The 15,221-nt window shown below is 31.1% G+C and overlaps 1 protein-coding gene across 3 annotated transcripts in view; it reads right to left on the bottom strand.

Annotated features, from left to right (window-relative positions):
- AdamTS-A (ADAM metallopeptidase with thrombospondin type 1 motif A) overlaps positions 1-15,221 on the bottom strand; it is a 367,686-nt gene that overhangs the window by 63,325 nt on the left and 289,140 nt on the right. For all 3 annotated transcript variants that reach the window (XM_076401036.1, XM_076401039.1, XM_076401037.1), the window contains exon 7: positions 2,098-2,272. In XM_076401036.1, the coding sequence (XP_076257151.1) occupies positions 2,098-2,272 (175 nt within the window). The remainder of the gene's footprint in view (positions 1-2,097; positions 2,273-15,221) is intronic.

Raw genomic sequence — 15,221 nt, 5'->3', positions numbered from 1 at the left:
TTTCAATATCACTGCATCAGTCAAATTCTACATGTTTCTCTCCGAGATTGTATTAGAAATAAAATCATTCGTTTAAAGAAAGTTGAAGACACAGGTTACAATGGTTTAGACACGTCTTTCGAATGAAAGGTGAACTAAATCCCCACAAACTTCTGAAATCGACATAAAAAACATTTTCGAAAAGACCGGTTGTAAGTTAAATGTTATTACTAATCAAATTATCAATTGATTATACATGGTTGATCGAAATAAAGTGCATAAATGAAATAAAATATTTTTACAAAAAAAAGTTAACTGACTTCAAAAAATAAATAAGGAATTCACTAAACTATAAAAAATAATCAAACTTAGACTCTTAACACAAAAAAAACGTTTCACCGTGCCCAGTTTTATTAAATTAGATTTATTTTGTTTCTTTTTAATTTTGTGTTTATGACATAAAATCATATTAGTATTTTTATATTATTTGAGGGCTCGTCACCGACTTCAAAATTCAACTTTTTCATTTTAGTGAGTTCCTTATTTATTTTTAAAAGTCGGTTCAATTTTTCTTTGAAAATATATTTTATTTTTCTCTTTTTAGTATTAGATATTTACTAAATAAATTTCATGTTAATTTTGCACTGCGGCGAAATAATAAAAACTTAATTATACCACTTAATGCATGCCCGATTCCGAAGCAGAATCGGCTAAATACCTCGGCATTAATCTTGACGGCAGATTAAATTGGAAACAAACATGGTTAGACAAAAAGCAAAACACATTAGAACCAAAATAAAACCAATTTGGACCTATGGGGTGCTAATATGGGATGCCACTAAAAATTCAAATCAACTAGTCATCCAACGGTGTCACAACAAAATTATTCGATTAATTACCATTGCCTATCGCTACGTAACCAACGAAGAACCGCACGATGACCTGGAAATCAAATGGATTTGCGAAGTTATCCAAGATTTCGCCTTGAAATACAAAAGAAGATTACTGAATCATACTACGTGGAAGCAATACAACTACTGGACAACGCGTAGGATATCAGAAGATTCAAGCGAACTAAACCATACGAACTTATATAAAGTGTATACCTTTAGTGTAAACTATAGCTTAAGTTATTATACTTTTATGACTGAGGAATACATATGAAAGCAGTATGAGGAATATAAATCAAATGTAGTAATAAATTAACTTATAATTAAAATTATACTAAGCATATCTAATAAAGACGATATCGAACCCGTGACCACCGCGTATTAACTTAACGTTCTAACTATTACACCGTAGAAACCTACGATGTTTCTATCTATGACTTCTCATATGATAGAGTTAGTGCTTAAAAAGCAAACTGAATGGCGTTTACACTGAACTACTTCCGATTTTTCGTCACATCAGTTCAGCAATAATGTTATACCCAAATATCTGATTATTTTAGATAAAAAAATATGTGAAAACATTGTACGTGCCTTTGAAATTTCAGGTTTTTCCTCGATTTCCTCCCCTTCACCCTATCCGATCCTAATTTGGTTCTAATGGGATCACCTTGGAAGGGCACTTTTTTGAATAAAAAAGAATTTTGAAAATCGGCCCATAATCGATGGAGAAATCGGCAAACATATTTAAAAAAATATACAGCCGAACATAGAACCTCCCCCTTTATTGAAGTTGGTTAATTATAAAGGACGTTTACCTACTGAAAGGTCACTTTTGGAGATGCTCTGAAGGTAGTAAGGGGAATGTTTCGAATTTTAACAAATTAATATCAGACCTCATTCTTTCTGTTTATTTTTCACGGGGTTATATCAAAAGTGCAAGAATAGAGTAAGATGGTGTCTGGAGGATATCTTGATGATATAATATTGAAAAATTATAAACGTAATATATTTATATAATTAAAATAATTTATATTTTAAAATTCAACTAGCATATAAAGTAGAATTATTTTAAAATATCTTCTATAAAATTGTAATGTGAAATTTCAAAATTAATTTTCGAATCTCTTGTTTTCAAAACTTTGAATTATAAATATTTTTCTTTATCCTTAATAAATGCATTAAGTACCATAACGTTTAAATTTTTACGGTGGGTTTTTTAATGACTTACCATTATCGTTCCTGAACACGACATCAAAAGGTTCCACGATTGGAATTTCGTTGGTCTCCTGTATGGTATGTGGCAGTTTTTTGATTCGATGAAGAATCGTTCCTAAAGAGCCTGTGGTGAAATTCTCGGCTGGCTCGATATAGTAATTAGCTTCCGAAGACCTTATGTACCCAGTCTGAAAATTACAAAAAATAATATGTACTTATCGACATTGGAACATAACTTGTAGCGATTATGATAAACAATGTGATTATTGTTTAAATATTGATTTAGAAAATATTTTAAAATTTCATACTTATTTCTGTCACAACGATTTATTTATTACATTAACATAATTATTTAACAACAATTCAATTATTGCAACATACAACGAACTTCAAACAATGAACTAAAGGAGCATTCTTCGTAGATCTATGCATGCTAACATATATTGTTTTTACGTTTTACGTTTTACGTCAGACTGAAAGATGTTCTGAGTGAAATATCTGAATATTGAGGTTCGTTTATACTAGAATATTTATATTTAAGTAGAGCTCGGGTAATAGTATCTCAGATGAAGCTGTCAGGTCATAAAAGGTGGATCTAAGGTGGTTACAGTCTCCTAGCTGTAAATCACTATAATTAGGAAACATCCATGCTTTGGAAAACAGGCTTAGCCCGTGTAATACACCAAAGGCGAGCTGATGTTGCTGTGAAGTAACATAGTCTACTAGAATTTTGGAGAGAAGTTTGGAGTTCAAAATGTACGACTGCCGAAGGCGAATTATTCTAGCTCAGTTTTTCAGCCGTAGAAAATTTGAATTTGGAGTCACGAAATTTGGTTAAAACAGTGTCATCCAAAAAACTATAAGCTGTCTTGATGGTACAACAACCGTGTTAATCACTTTGATCGTTTCTCTAGGAGGCGAGTCTAATATGCCATTGATTGTTTATAAAACAAGTCGGTGTGTTTTCGTTAGACTCAAAGATACGAGTGACAGGTCTAGATATAGAGGTATTTTTATAGAATAGGAGTGAGCCGGTAAACGTGGTTCCTTTTTTTCCATCAAACAAAATAGTTATATATATATATATCTCTTTTTTTTTGATAACATATTTATTGTATATTCTTGGTACAATCTCAATTATTAATTTGTACTTGTATTAATTCAAAAGCAAGAGATATACGAGATAAATACATCAATATGTATTCCTCAATTATAAAATTATAATAATTTGAGCTATAGTTTACACTAAGACTATATACTTTATATAAGTTCGTATGGTTTGGTTCGTTTCAATCTTCTGATATCCTTATTGCGTTGTCCAGTAGTTATATTGCTTCCACGTTAGTATGATTTGGTAATCTCCTTTTGTGTTTTAAGGCGAAATCTTGAATAATTTCGCAAATCCATTTGATTTCCAGGTCATCCTGCAATTCTTCCTTGGTTACGTAGCAATAGGCATTGGTAATTAATAGAAGAATTTTGTTTTGAGAGCGTTGGATTACTAGTTGATTTAAATTATTAGTGCAACCCCATATTTGCCATAGATCCAAATTGGATTTATGATCGTCTGATAAATCAATCTCTTTGATTTTAGATCAAGTTGAGAGTATCTTCCAACTAATCAATATAGTTGTTTTATTTTGTTTCTAATGTGTTTTGTTTTGTGTCTAACATGATGTTTCCAATTTAATCTACCGTTAATATGGATGCCGAGGTATTTAGCTGATTCTACTTGAGGAATCGCGCATCCATTGAGTGATATAATTAAGTTTTTATTATTTCGCCGCAATGCAAAATTAACATGAACATATTTGGAGCTATTAAGTTGAATTTTCCAATCTTTCGCCCATTTGAAGATTTTGCTGACTGCCACTTGCACTTTTTCTACTGCCCTAGGCAAAGATATGTCGTTTGCCATAATAATTTTGTCGTCAGCAAAGGTTCCAAGTAGTGTTTCTTTTCTTGTTGGGGTGTCTGCAGCGTAGACCAGATATAAAAGAGGTCCTAAGAAGCTACCTTGTGGAACTCCAGCCGAAAGAGTTTCAAATGTCGAGAACGCCATTTTGTGCGGGACTCTAAATTTTCCTCCTAAAAGATATGACTCCAGCAATTGACAATAGATAGATGGTAACAATTTGCTCATCTTACAGATTAATCCCAAATGCCAAACCCGATCAAAAGCTTGTGAGACATCCAGGAATATTGCAGGGCAGTATTTCTTTTCCTCAAACGCTTTTTCAATAGCCGCAGTTACTCTGTGCACTTGATCGATTGGTGAGTGGTAATTTCGAAAACCAAACTGGAAATCTGGTATTATTACAAAATTTTTAACAGGTTTAAATATTAGTTTCTCAAATACTTTTGATATTGCAGGTAGCAGCGAAATAGGCCTGTAAGATTCTACTTGTTTTGCAGGTTTGTCAAGTTTTTTGACCATAATTATTTGTGCCACCTTAAAGGATTTCGGAACATGCTTCAGTCTTAAACAGGCATTAAATATATATGTCAACATGATGATTGCTTTTCGTGGCAGTTCTTTCAATAATCCAGGTGAATGAATAGATATTTCCAAGTGGCATTTTAGGATTGAGGTTATCAATTTCGGTGGCAACTTCCAATGGAGAAATTAGATTTAGATCTATATCGGGTTGATATATATATATATATATATATATATATATATATATATATATATATATATATATATATATCTCGGTCCTCAGATAGGTGGATTGGTTCCACCAATTCTGTCCGCACTGACTGTATTAGTTTGGGTTTTTATATCACTTAGTCTATGTAAACAATTGATCAATAAATTTATTTTACAAAACTACCCTTCATATTTGATTCTCCCTCGTATACATATTTAATTCATTTCAATAATTTATAAGTTTAGATTAGCAGTGAAACTAAATCAACAAATAAATATGAACTGAAATTTAAATTTTAATTGAAACCGAAAAATGTCTTAACTATATACATTTTAATGACGACGTTTATATGAAAATTGTGATAATCGAGCAGGTTAATTGCTACCAAATATTCATGAACCTCAACCACCGGAATAAACCAACAACCCGTTAGCAATAATGTGTCGCATTTAACGATACGAGCTGCGATACGCGCAGATAGAGGACTCAGTCCAGACGTTTTATTCCACCCAACTTGATGTACCAACTAACGAATCAACATTTATTCAATCTTTGATGTCCATCGCTCGTAAAATAACTCTTATCTGTATTATCATCGCGCATAATAACATGTTTTAACTGCCATTCCTAACGGTGGTTCATCGGATCGATTGAGTTATAAATATATATGTGGCTAATCAATTTGCCTTTCTTTCCCCGCCGCTTTTACGTGGATACTGTCGTTCCCGCAAAATTACCCGTTTAATTTTTAATCATACATCGATCCTGTTTTTCATCGGCATTTATCGCGGCTACGTAGATAAACATCTCCGATGATATTCTCGCAAGTAGCCAATCAAAAAAATACGAATCTAATCTAATACACCAATTGAGTTCTCACATTTTATACGAACAACGATCTTTTACAATTAGATAAGGCGCTGTTAAAAGATGAAAATAAAGAGAGATGATAGTATCAATAGGCTTTTAACATGGCTCTCGCGATGATTGCTTTCAAATGATAATTTGTGATTAAATTGAATTAATTGTATATTAGATGTGTTTTTCTTCTGTATGTATAAATATTCCTATTTTGTTAAACTTATCTTCTTTTCTACTCCAGCTAAAGAGATACAAATACATGTACCATGCAAGGAAAACATAAATCGTTCGAATATTTGTGGTACTTACGATTTCGTATAATAATTCGATAATTTAGACCGACTTTTTAACCTTTAAAAAAGGAGGAGGTTCTATGTTCGACTGTATAACATATGTATATATTTTTTAATGTATGTTTGCCGATTTCTCCGTCAATTATGGACCGATTTTCAGAGCAATTTTTTTTATTCAAAAGAGCGCACTTTCGGGATGGTCCTATTGGAATCAAGCCAGGATCTGATGGGGGAAGGGGGCAAAAATCGAGTGTAACCGTTAAATTTCAAAGGCGTGTACAAAGTTTTCATATATTTTTTAAAAATAATCTGATCTTTGTGTATGTTATTCCTGAACTGATGTAACGGAAGACCGAAAGTCGTAACAGCCATTCAGTTTGTTTTTTAAACACTAACCATATCAAGCCCTAGAAATATTACAGCCAACTATTTCTCCGGAGTAGTGGTTAGAGCGTTCAGCTCATAGCTCATACGTGTGACATAGAAAAAATTAAGTTACGAACAATACAAATCTAATTTTTTGTTCGTACCAACTTCAAAGTGATCAGTTGGTAGTAGATAAAATATTATTGTAAATAGATAAATAGGTTTAGGTAGGTATTAAGCTAAATTGTGTGTATGTAGTAGAATATAAAATACGTGTAGTAGATAGATTAAATAAGGTTTTTGTTAATTTTTAGTTAGTTCCTTATTTATTTTTTGGAATCCGTTCGATTTTTTTATTAAAAATATTTTAGTTAATTTTGAGTCATTCGAAAACGTCAAAGGTTTGAACGATAATCTAAAATTAATTAGTCGGGTCTCCTTTTAATTGTGTAATTACAAGTAAGAGTAACAATTATCGTGAATGGAAACGTTGCTGATATTTCTTCGTGGACTGTTATTCCAGATATGATATCTTAACATATTCAACGGTTGTTAGAACTTCATGAGAGTTTATTTGTAAAGACGCGAGGCTCAAACTGACTACCTTTTCTTGTTTAGTTGACTTTATTGAGTTTTGTACCGTACAAACTTAATTTCATCAAATGGCGTGTTTATTAATAATGTATTCCAGTTTTCTATTTTTAATTTCATTCTATTCCGAGTTTTCCATTTATTGTTTTCAATTTATTTGCTTATCTATTCATCTATTTTATTGACTGAGCCTGAATGACTTTTACCCTTGTGCGCCTTGCACGTTCATCATAGTCGGAGCTTTAGAACTGAGTGCATAATAGAAAAGTGTTGCTTATTTATTTAGAATTTTGATCTAGCTAGGCCTATTAACCCTAGTGGCAGAATCTTGTGCGCCCGCTTCATTTAATCTCATTGCATGCCCATTATCGTTGCTGTTAGGGTAGAAACTGCCACGCCGCGCCTTACCTTCCCTTCGTACCGTGGGCACAGTCATATTTTATCCTAGCATCCTATCTTATGATTGTCATGATATTGCTATTGACTATCAATGTCATTGTCTGTTATTGGTATTATCAAGACCATCTATTATGAGCACTGTTACTTGTCAGTACAATTATTTATCGGTATTATTATTTATCAGTACCATGATCCAACAGCACCACTAATTACCCGTATTATTAGCTTCCAATAATGTTAACTGTCAGTACTATCACATTTTATTTTTACACGACATTACAAGTATCTCTCATGACAATTACAAATTGTTTTAGTTCATATGTATTTTTAATCCCACCCTTGTCAGTGAAAATTGGTTGCTCAGATACGTTTTCTTTTCATTTTCAGGACTGTCACCCGACCACTTCGACATCAAGATCTCGCACGCTTATAACTTGTTTTATTTATTTTGTCATTTATTGTGTAAATAGCTGTTAGATCATTTATTTTGATTTCTCTGTTTTTATTTGTTTAAGATGTTAAACTGTTTCATATTATTTAAGTTAAATATAATTAATAGCCCTCACCTGTATTTGCGTGCAGTAAGTCGTTTTGATCATATAGAACATGTATTTTCATAAGAAAAGAAAGACACTCATATTGGAAATGAATAACGATCTTTTACAATCAGATAATGCCTTGCTATATGATGAAAATAAAGCACAAGAGATGGATGATTAATATAAATGAGTTTTATTATTATTTGGGCTTCTTTTTTTCGTTGCGATATGATGATGATTACTTTTAAATCATTATATAAGATTTAAGATCGAATCAGTTAAATGTTAGGTGTGTTTTTTTTTCATAAACACATATTTTACATATATATTTTCATACTTGTTTTGTATTTGCATGTATTTGCAACTTGTTATTTACTTGTATGTATTCCGATTAATTTTTCACTTCAAATATTTAACTTTAAAAACTTTAAATATTCAGGCACTTAAATTAATTTAAAAAAAAATATATTAAACCAAATATTTTCTCAAACTTTTTGTCGAAGCGAATTTTCCTAGCAACATGGCGATGTCATATCGAAAGAATCATCTTGGTTTGCTAGTAACGCAATTATCCCTTAATTTTTATACTTTTTCAGCATTTAGAAATCGTGTAGCGGGTAAATCATAGTGCTTTGAACCATTTGAACAAGTTGCTGATTTCGGGCCTGTGTGAATTTCTCATTCGAGCTACATCAGTTCATTAAGAGTATCATTGGCAGTTGCCTGTGATTTATTTTACACTGTGAAAAATCGAATTTTTTGCCTGTGTAACACTGAAACCGAATATAAGATATGATTGCGATTAAATTGGGTTAATTAATAACTGAGACCTATAATTGAAACTCCTTCATATTCATGGAGATCATATTTGTTTAATACAATTTTGCCTGGGGCATTATGGTTAGCAGTTTAAACTAATTTGTAGGTTTATAGCCAAAAAAATTATGTTAGGTTATTATTTTAATGGTGTGAGAATCATATTGAATATCAGTGAAGTGATATTTTGATATTGTTCATTTATTTTAAACAAACTAATCAGCAATAATATGTTTAAGCCAAAAACGGAAAATAATATACATGTATAATATTTAATATCTTAGACAGCAGAAATAATAAGAAATATATAAGACTATATAAACATAACTATAAATTCTACATCCCTATGGTACAAGAAAAACCGAATGTATCACCAACATCTGGCTATTTTATCTAACAATGTAGACAGCTTTGAATTAACTCGCAATTTGTATGGTCAATTAGTTGCTTTACATAAAAACGTCAATGTCGTAATTAAGCAAAAATATTTATAGTTTTAATGTATGCAACGAAAGTTTTACTATTTAAAACTAGATTAAATGGTCAATTGACGCATTTCTTGCTCGATTCGTTAAGTGAACAAACACTTAAGATTGGTAAATAGGTTTTGCGATAGGACATGGCACTTCATTTCATTTTTTGTTTGAGAATGTTGGCAGTATTTGTTGTTTGGGGGTTTCTGTGTATTTCTGTGTATATAAGGAATGAGCGCTATCGTTAATAAAATAATCTTACAAATATAATTTGGATTTTCAACTATGATCAGTTATCAAACCAATAGGCTAAGCAGAGACTTGAACCAGTTTCGAAGAGAGTTAAGAGTTATAAACCAATCAAGTAGGAACTCAGGAATTACGTCAGATTAATATCTTCAACGGATACTGAAATAACATATTTTTTGCATCCTGGGTGACCGAATTAAAGTTCGAATTGTTGCAACATCTATCAGGTCGTCAGACTTATCAGATTCTTTTGACTTCTTTTTATTCTTACATATCAAAAAAAGAACGAAGCATATATTGATCATTTTATGAATTCTTCAATAGGAAACTAAGAAAATTTAATGTATAAGATATACTAGTAAACTACGCGAAAATATATTTTTACAATTGATATTTATTAAGATAAAATCCCATCCCAAAAAACTGAGTCATCTAATATTATCAATTATTTTGTTTAGTCTAACTGAACCTCGTTTATTTTTCGCTTTTTGATTTAATTTTATGTTATGGACTTGGCGATCGAAATACATCTGCATGAAATGTGTAATGAGAACGTTAACTTAACAAAAATACGATCACTTGAATTATTAAAAATTATATAATTAACTTTTATTACTATTTAGTACTAAGAATTGTAATAAAAAATCTTGCTATTCTTATATAATTAATGGGTACGTTTGAAAAATAGCATATATAAGTGTTAAAAGTATGAAATTAAAGTACACAAGCTTTCTGGTAATAAATTTCAAAAATCATTTGCATACATTCGCCAATAAATTCGCCAATAAATTCAAATTACTGGTTATGAAAAACTCTTTAAAACTTTTCATTCAAATATTTGTTTGTAACAAATTACTTTCAATTAGTTAGTTCAACTTAAAATATTCAATCGATATATCAACTGAACAAAAGATGTACTGAAGATTTCAAATTATTTTGACTATATATGGTTGTAAGGGATGGGGAATATTAAAATAGTTCTAATTTATAACTAATAAAACAATATTGATGTCAAGTATGATATATTTTAATATTCAAGTATCAGCATCAATATGTCCAATTATGTTTTCTATGTGTTATTAACGTATTTTTTCTTAATTTGATTTTTTCACACCATCTATGGGCTCTAAGTGTACCTTCCTATATAACAATAGAAATTCATCAAATTTTCACTATCATATAGAATAAATTAAAAAGTAGTTAAAAACATAACGATAATATTACCAAATAAAATACATAAGATTTAGATCGACATGCGTTTGCGCAGAATTAACCATATAATACATTTTGTTTGTTCCTGTGTATTCTATGTAAAATATGATAAAAGACAATATAAATAGGAATCAGTCGTCATGATAAATGACTATCGTATAATTTAATTCTAAAGGATAATTTAAAAAGTTCAAAAGGTTGCCTTTTTTCACCCGTATCAAAAACACAAAAAAGTTTGATAATAGAACTGATATTCTGATTATGAGTCACATACGCTTTCGAGATGGTGTCCGAGCCAGTTGTACATTTTCAAGGTCGCGACTAAACAAATAATCAACACTGTAATTGAAATTCGCCATCTGGATCTCGCAGCAGTATGTTTCTAATCCGAACATCTATAATCCAATAAAGTAAACAGAGATAGATCAAAGAATTAATGGGTTTTTAAGTTTTTTTCGTATCAGCTGGATATGATTAATGTTCCGTGCTTTGATTACTTTTGATTTTCATATCGATATTGATTTATATAAGACACGGATGGACGTACAAATAAGTATTGAGGGTTTTAGTGGAGCTTCTAAATTTTGTTTTAAGAAAAAAAATTATGTACTTGCACGTATTTTGATCAGAGATATTTCTTTCTGAATATGCGAAGTCTCAACGTAAACGATTACTAAATTACATAGTTTTAATAGTTGAAGACGACATTTTCGGTATTAAAAACATTTGTTGTTTTATTTGGAGAAAATTAATGCTTGAAACTGAATCCTATTAAACGCTTTCAGAAACTGACGAAGACTGAGACTGTGACTTGTACGACTCATTCTACCAACAGTTAGTTTAATTTTTCAGAAGTTATTTCCAGGGCTTTACATGCGATAGGAGTGATTCAAAAGGAATGAGAATAGTGACCACAGGAATTAATTGAAGATGCCATTCCGCAAAAAGGTTTTGATTGGTTCAGAGCCATTCACTTCGATACAGAATCGAAATATTCATGAATATAATATAATGTATAACAAGTTGCTAAAATCGAATGAAACTGTTATTGCAAATATTTATCGTCGTTAATTGTTTAATATATATTACACCAATTTCTCAAATAAATTGATAAAGATCAGAATACATGCAAGCATCCAATAGTAGCATAGGCGTGCGAACAATATATAATACAGGCATGTTTTTATTTTGGTAATATTTTTAGCTATATGTAGGCAAGGAGACAAAACTGGTTAAGCCTTATCGATTATGTAATTAGTTTATTAATCGTTACTTCTACTACGACATGAATATAAAAATGTATGTTATAGCTTCAAACTGGATTGCAACTTTCACATGTTATTATAAATATAAACATCAAAATTAGCTTTTGATATATTTGATAAAGGAGGAGGCTGACAAACATAAGAAAGACCCTCGCACAATCTTAATGCAGAAGCTTTACAGCTGCTGTCTTAACAGCATCTGAAGACTGATGAGAACGGCACAAACGTATGCAACGAATCTGTCTTAGTACGTGAGTTAAATGTGTATCAGAATTAAAATTTCAGCTTATAAAAACAGTTTCACTGTCTGAATAAAATGTGCTATTTTACTTATGGCTTGATATTTTTAGTTGTATATCTTAATGAGTATAAACGAATATGTTACGAAAAAGCTTTATATATATTTACTTTTTATATATGCTTTATATATAAAGGCCTTTTCTATTATATTGTTTTTTATGGTTTAGTATTAATACGTTTAATTCTAAGATAAATAGGCTACCATAGAAATTATGGTAAAATGTTATAATGAGATGTTGTTCAATGTTGTTGTTTTACCAAATTATTAAAAAATCTCTCCATACGAAAAACCATTTGTATGCATGGTGTAAATATATGTTCTATTACTGACATAAAAAAACAATTGTTCAATTTTGATAGTAAGTAGATTGGCACTAAATTATTTTTACGAGCTATACAGCAGATTACATATTTATATTAACAGGCAAAGTTCTGATAAATTATCCTCTTCACAGACTTATTTTCCTATTTGTTCGTTCAATTATTTTAACAATTACAAGATTTATTACTTAATAATAAATAATAATTATAAATAATGAAATATAATAAATCAAATTATAGATGTGCAATAAGACCCAACGATGACCAACAAAAAGCGAAACAGAAGAAGGTAAAACCCCAGTAGTCCTCTAATTCTTTCAAAAAACAACAGACCATATTGCTAGGATATTAAAGATATGGGAAGGCATCTAAGGTGTTCCCTAACTCCAAAACTAAAAGTTACTTACTAATACTATATATATATTGATTTATTCTGATACATTTTGATATACCATTTATCTGTCCAGCATTGTATTTCGCCGATAGCTATACGATAGCTAACTTTTGAGTTAATTCAGTGTTGTTATCTTCAATGAATAGGATTATAGTGTTATCTGCAAATGTAGCAACATTTTCATTGAATGTAGGCGAGTTCCCTGAATAGAGCAGATTCCGTCCTTGTACTTTCCTCAAATTAAAATGGGCATCTTCTTGTTTGACATATTGAATTATAGATCAGTTGGTCAGGGAGAAGCATTTTAATTAGTGTTGGGTATTATCGACTGAAATCGACTATCGACTGTTTACTAATTGACTACTTTTTAACTGATTTTATGGCAATAATGGCAATCTTAATTTTTGTTAAAAATATTTCCGTTCAATAATAAATTAAGCATTTACTTTATTTAAACAAGCTAGTTATTGTGTGATAATTTCTGAATTATGTCATGAATTAGTTTTTTTTCTATGATTAGGTATAGGTATAATTTTTATTTAGTATTTATGGTAATTGTACATCTTTAGTTTTTAGGTGTCGATTAAGTTCTATTGTATTGTCTATATTTATTATAATATATTATTTAAAACTTCAACTGTCAATTAACATATTAAAATACGATAAGACATTTGTGGGGTATCATTCCATTCCATAGAAAAATTCCATTCCTTTTTACAGATCCACAGAACATTCAAATATAACTTCGTTTAAAATGAGATTATTAATTACATTTTACTAGTATTCAGTAATTTTCCTTTTCTTTTTTAAAGTTAGTACGTGAAGGAATGTGTACATCCCCGTCTCGCTTATACTGAAGTTGAAATATATATGCATATATAAAATTATTTGCTCCAAGCAATTATCTCCGTCCTTTCCTCTCTCACAATTTATACAGGAAAGGGTTCGTACATCTTCGTCTAACAACACGAAAGAAAAAACAGTCGAACTGTGCATTTGACTGAAAATAGTAATTATTATTTTCTAGGGTTTAGTCGTTAGTTTTTTGACTATCGATTCTTTCGTCTGTCTTCAGTCTATAGTTCCCAACACTAATTCTAATCTTTAAACTTGAGCGACATCTAAAAATATTGTGGAACAAATTTTTTTTTTGTTCTAGTGATTTTTTTATGACATCAGTTATCCTGTGAACCTGATCAATAGTAGAATGTTGTTTAATAAATATTTGAAAAATATTCTATATCTATAAAATAACGAAATGTTCTTCTATAATTAGGCTTAAAAATATGCGGATATAGTCGATTCTGGCCAGTTTCAGTAAATTCGCCGATTAAATCAATCTCGCCAACTTACAACCAAAACCTGTACCGTATGGCATCGTGCAGTATCTCCGTTACCGCCCAAAAATTACCTTTTTATTTATTTCAGCCCGTTTCTACCTCGGGGCAGTCACAAATAATCCACATGGTGCATTTTATCTTCCCGACACGTAACCCCAATCTCATGTGGCCCGTGGCGCTGAACGATTTATTCCTTAAAATATCGTTTTCGGATGTGCCAGATACAAATCAGCAATGGCCAGAATCAATGTAATGCTCAATAAATCTGGCAGGTAAATGTGGGTTTATGTTGCGCGCAAGCAGATTTCGTGTCGTTTTCTCTGCGAGAGTGTCTAACCACCTGTAGCATTTGAATTTAATTATGTTGTTATTTATGCCATTCTTATAGTTTTAAGTAGAAACATATACAAAGTTTGTTCTTAAATGGTTGAAACTTTTCAAAATTTCATAATATTTCATCCAAATTTTATAAATAACATATTTTGTTACTTGTAATGTGAGTATCCCACCTATATCAGAATATCATTCCCCAGGAGACAAAATGATTTATCATGAATGAATTCATGAATTAATTATAGAATTCCCAACACCAAAGAAGGAAACATCCAAGTCCCGCCCTCAATCAAGGACCCAACGATGGACACACCCAAAACACCGACACAGATACTCGACGGTATCCAAACTTGCCGAAAAAGCTATATTGCACGCTTTAAACAGTTTCAGATATGCACACCACATAATCCCGAACGAACAATTCGGTTTCCGCGCCACACACTCAAGCCTTCATCAAGCTGCTCGCGTTGCCGGGCATTAAGGAAAGATCGCAAAGCTAGAGCCGTCTTTTTAGATGTTTCCAAAGTTTTAGATCAAGTATGGTACAACAGTCTAATTTCTAAAGCAACCCAGCTTGATTGACTGAATGACCTATTCACCCTGCTAGATTCATACATGGGCGGTAAATCCTTTGAAATAAGGATCGGTGACGCAGTTTCCTCTCGAAAACAGATATCCGCAGGAGTCCCGCAAGGTGCTCCAATAGCCCCTGCCCTGTTCAACCTTTATATGGC

This window comes from Rhynchophorus ferrugineus, unplaced genomic scaffold (assembly GCF_030347505.1).
Source record: "Rhynchophorus ferrugineus isolate W39M unplaced genomic scaffold, kcgeb_rfMv2 rfM3, whole genome shotgun sequence".
Taxonomy (NCBI): domain Eukaryota; kingdom Metazoa; phylum Arthropoda; class Insecta; order Coleoptera; family Curculionidae; genus Rhynchophorus; species Rhynchophorus ferrugineus.
This window is presented reverse-complemented; position numbering and strand designations above follow the sequence as displayed.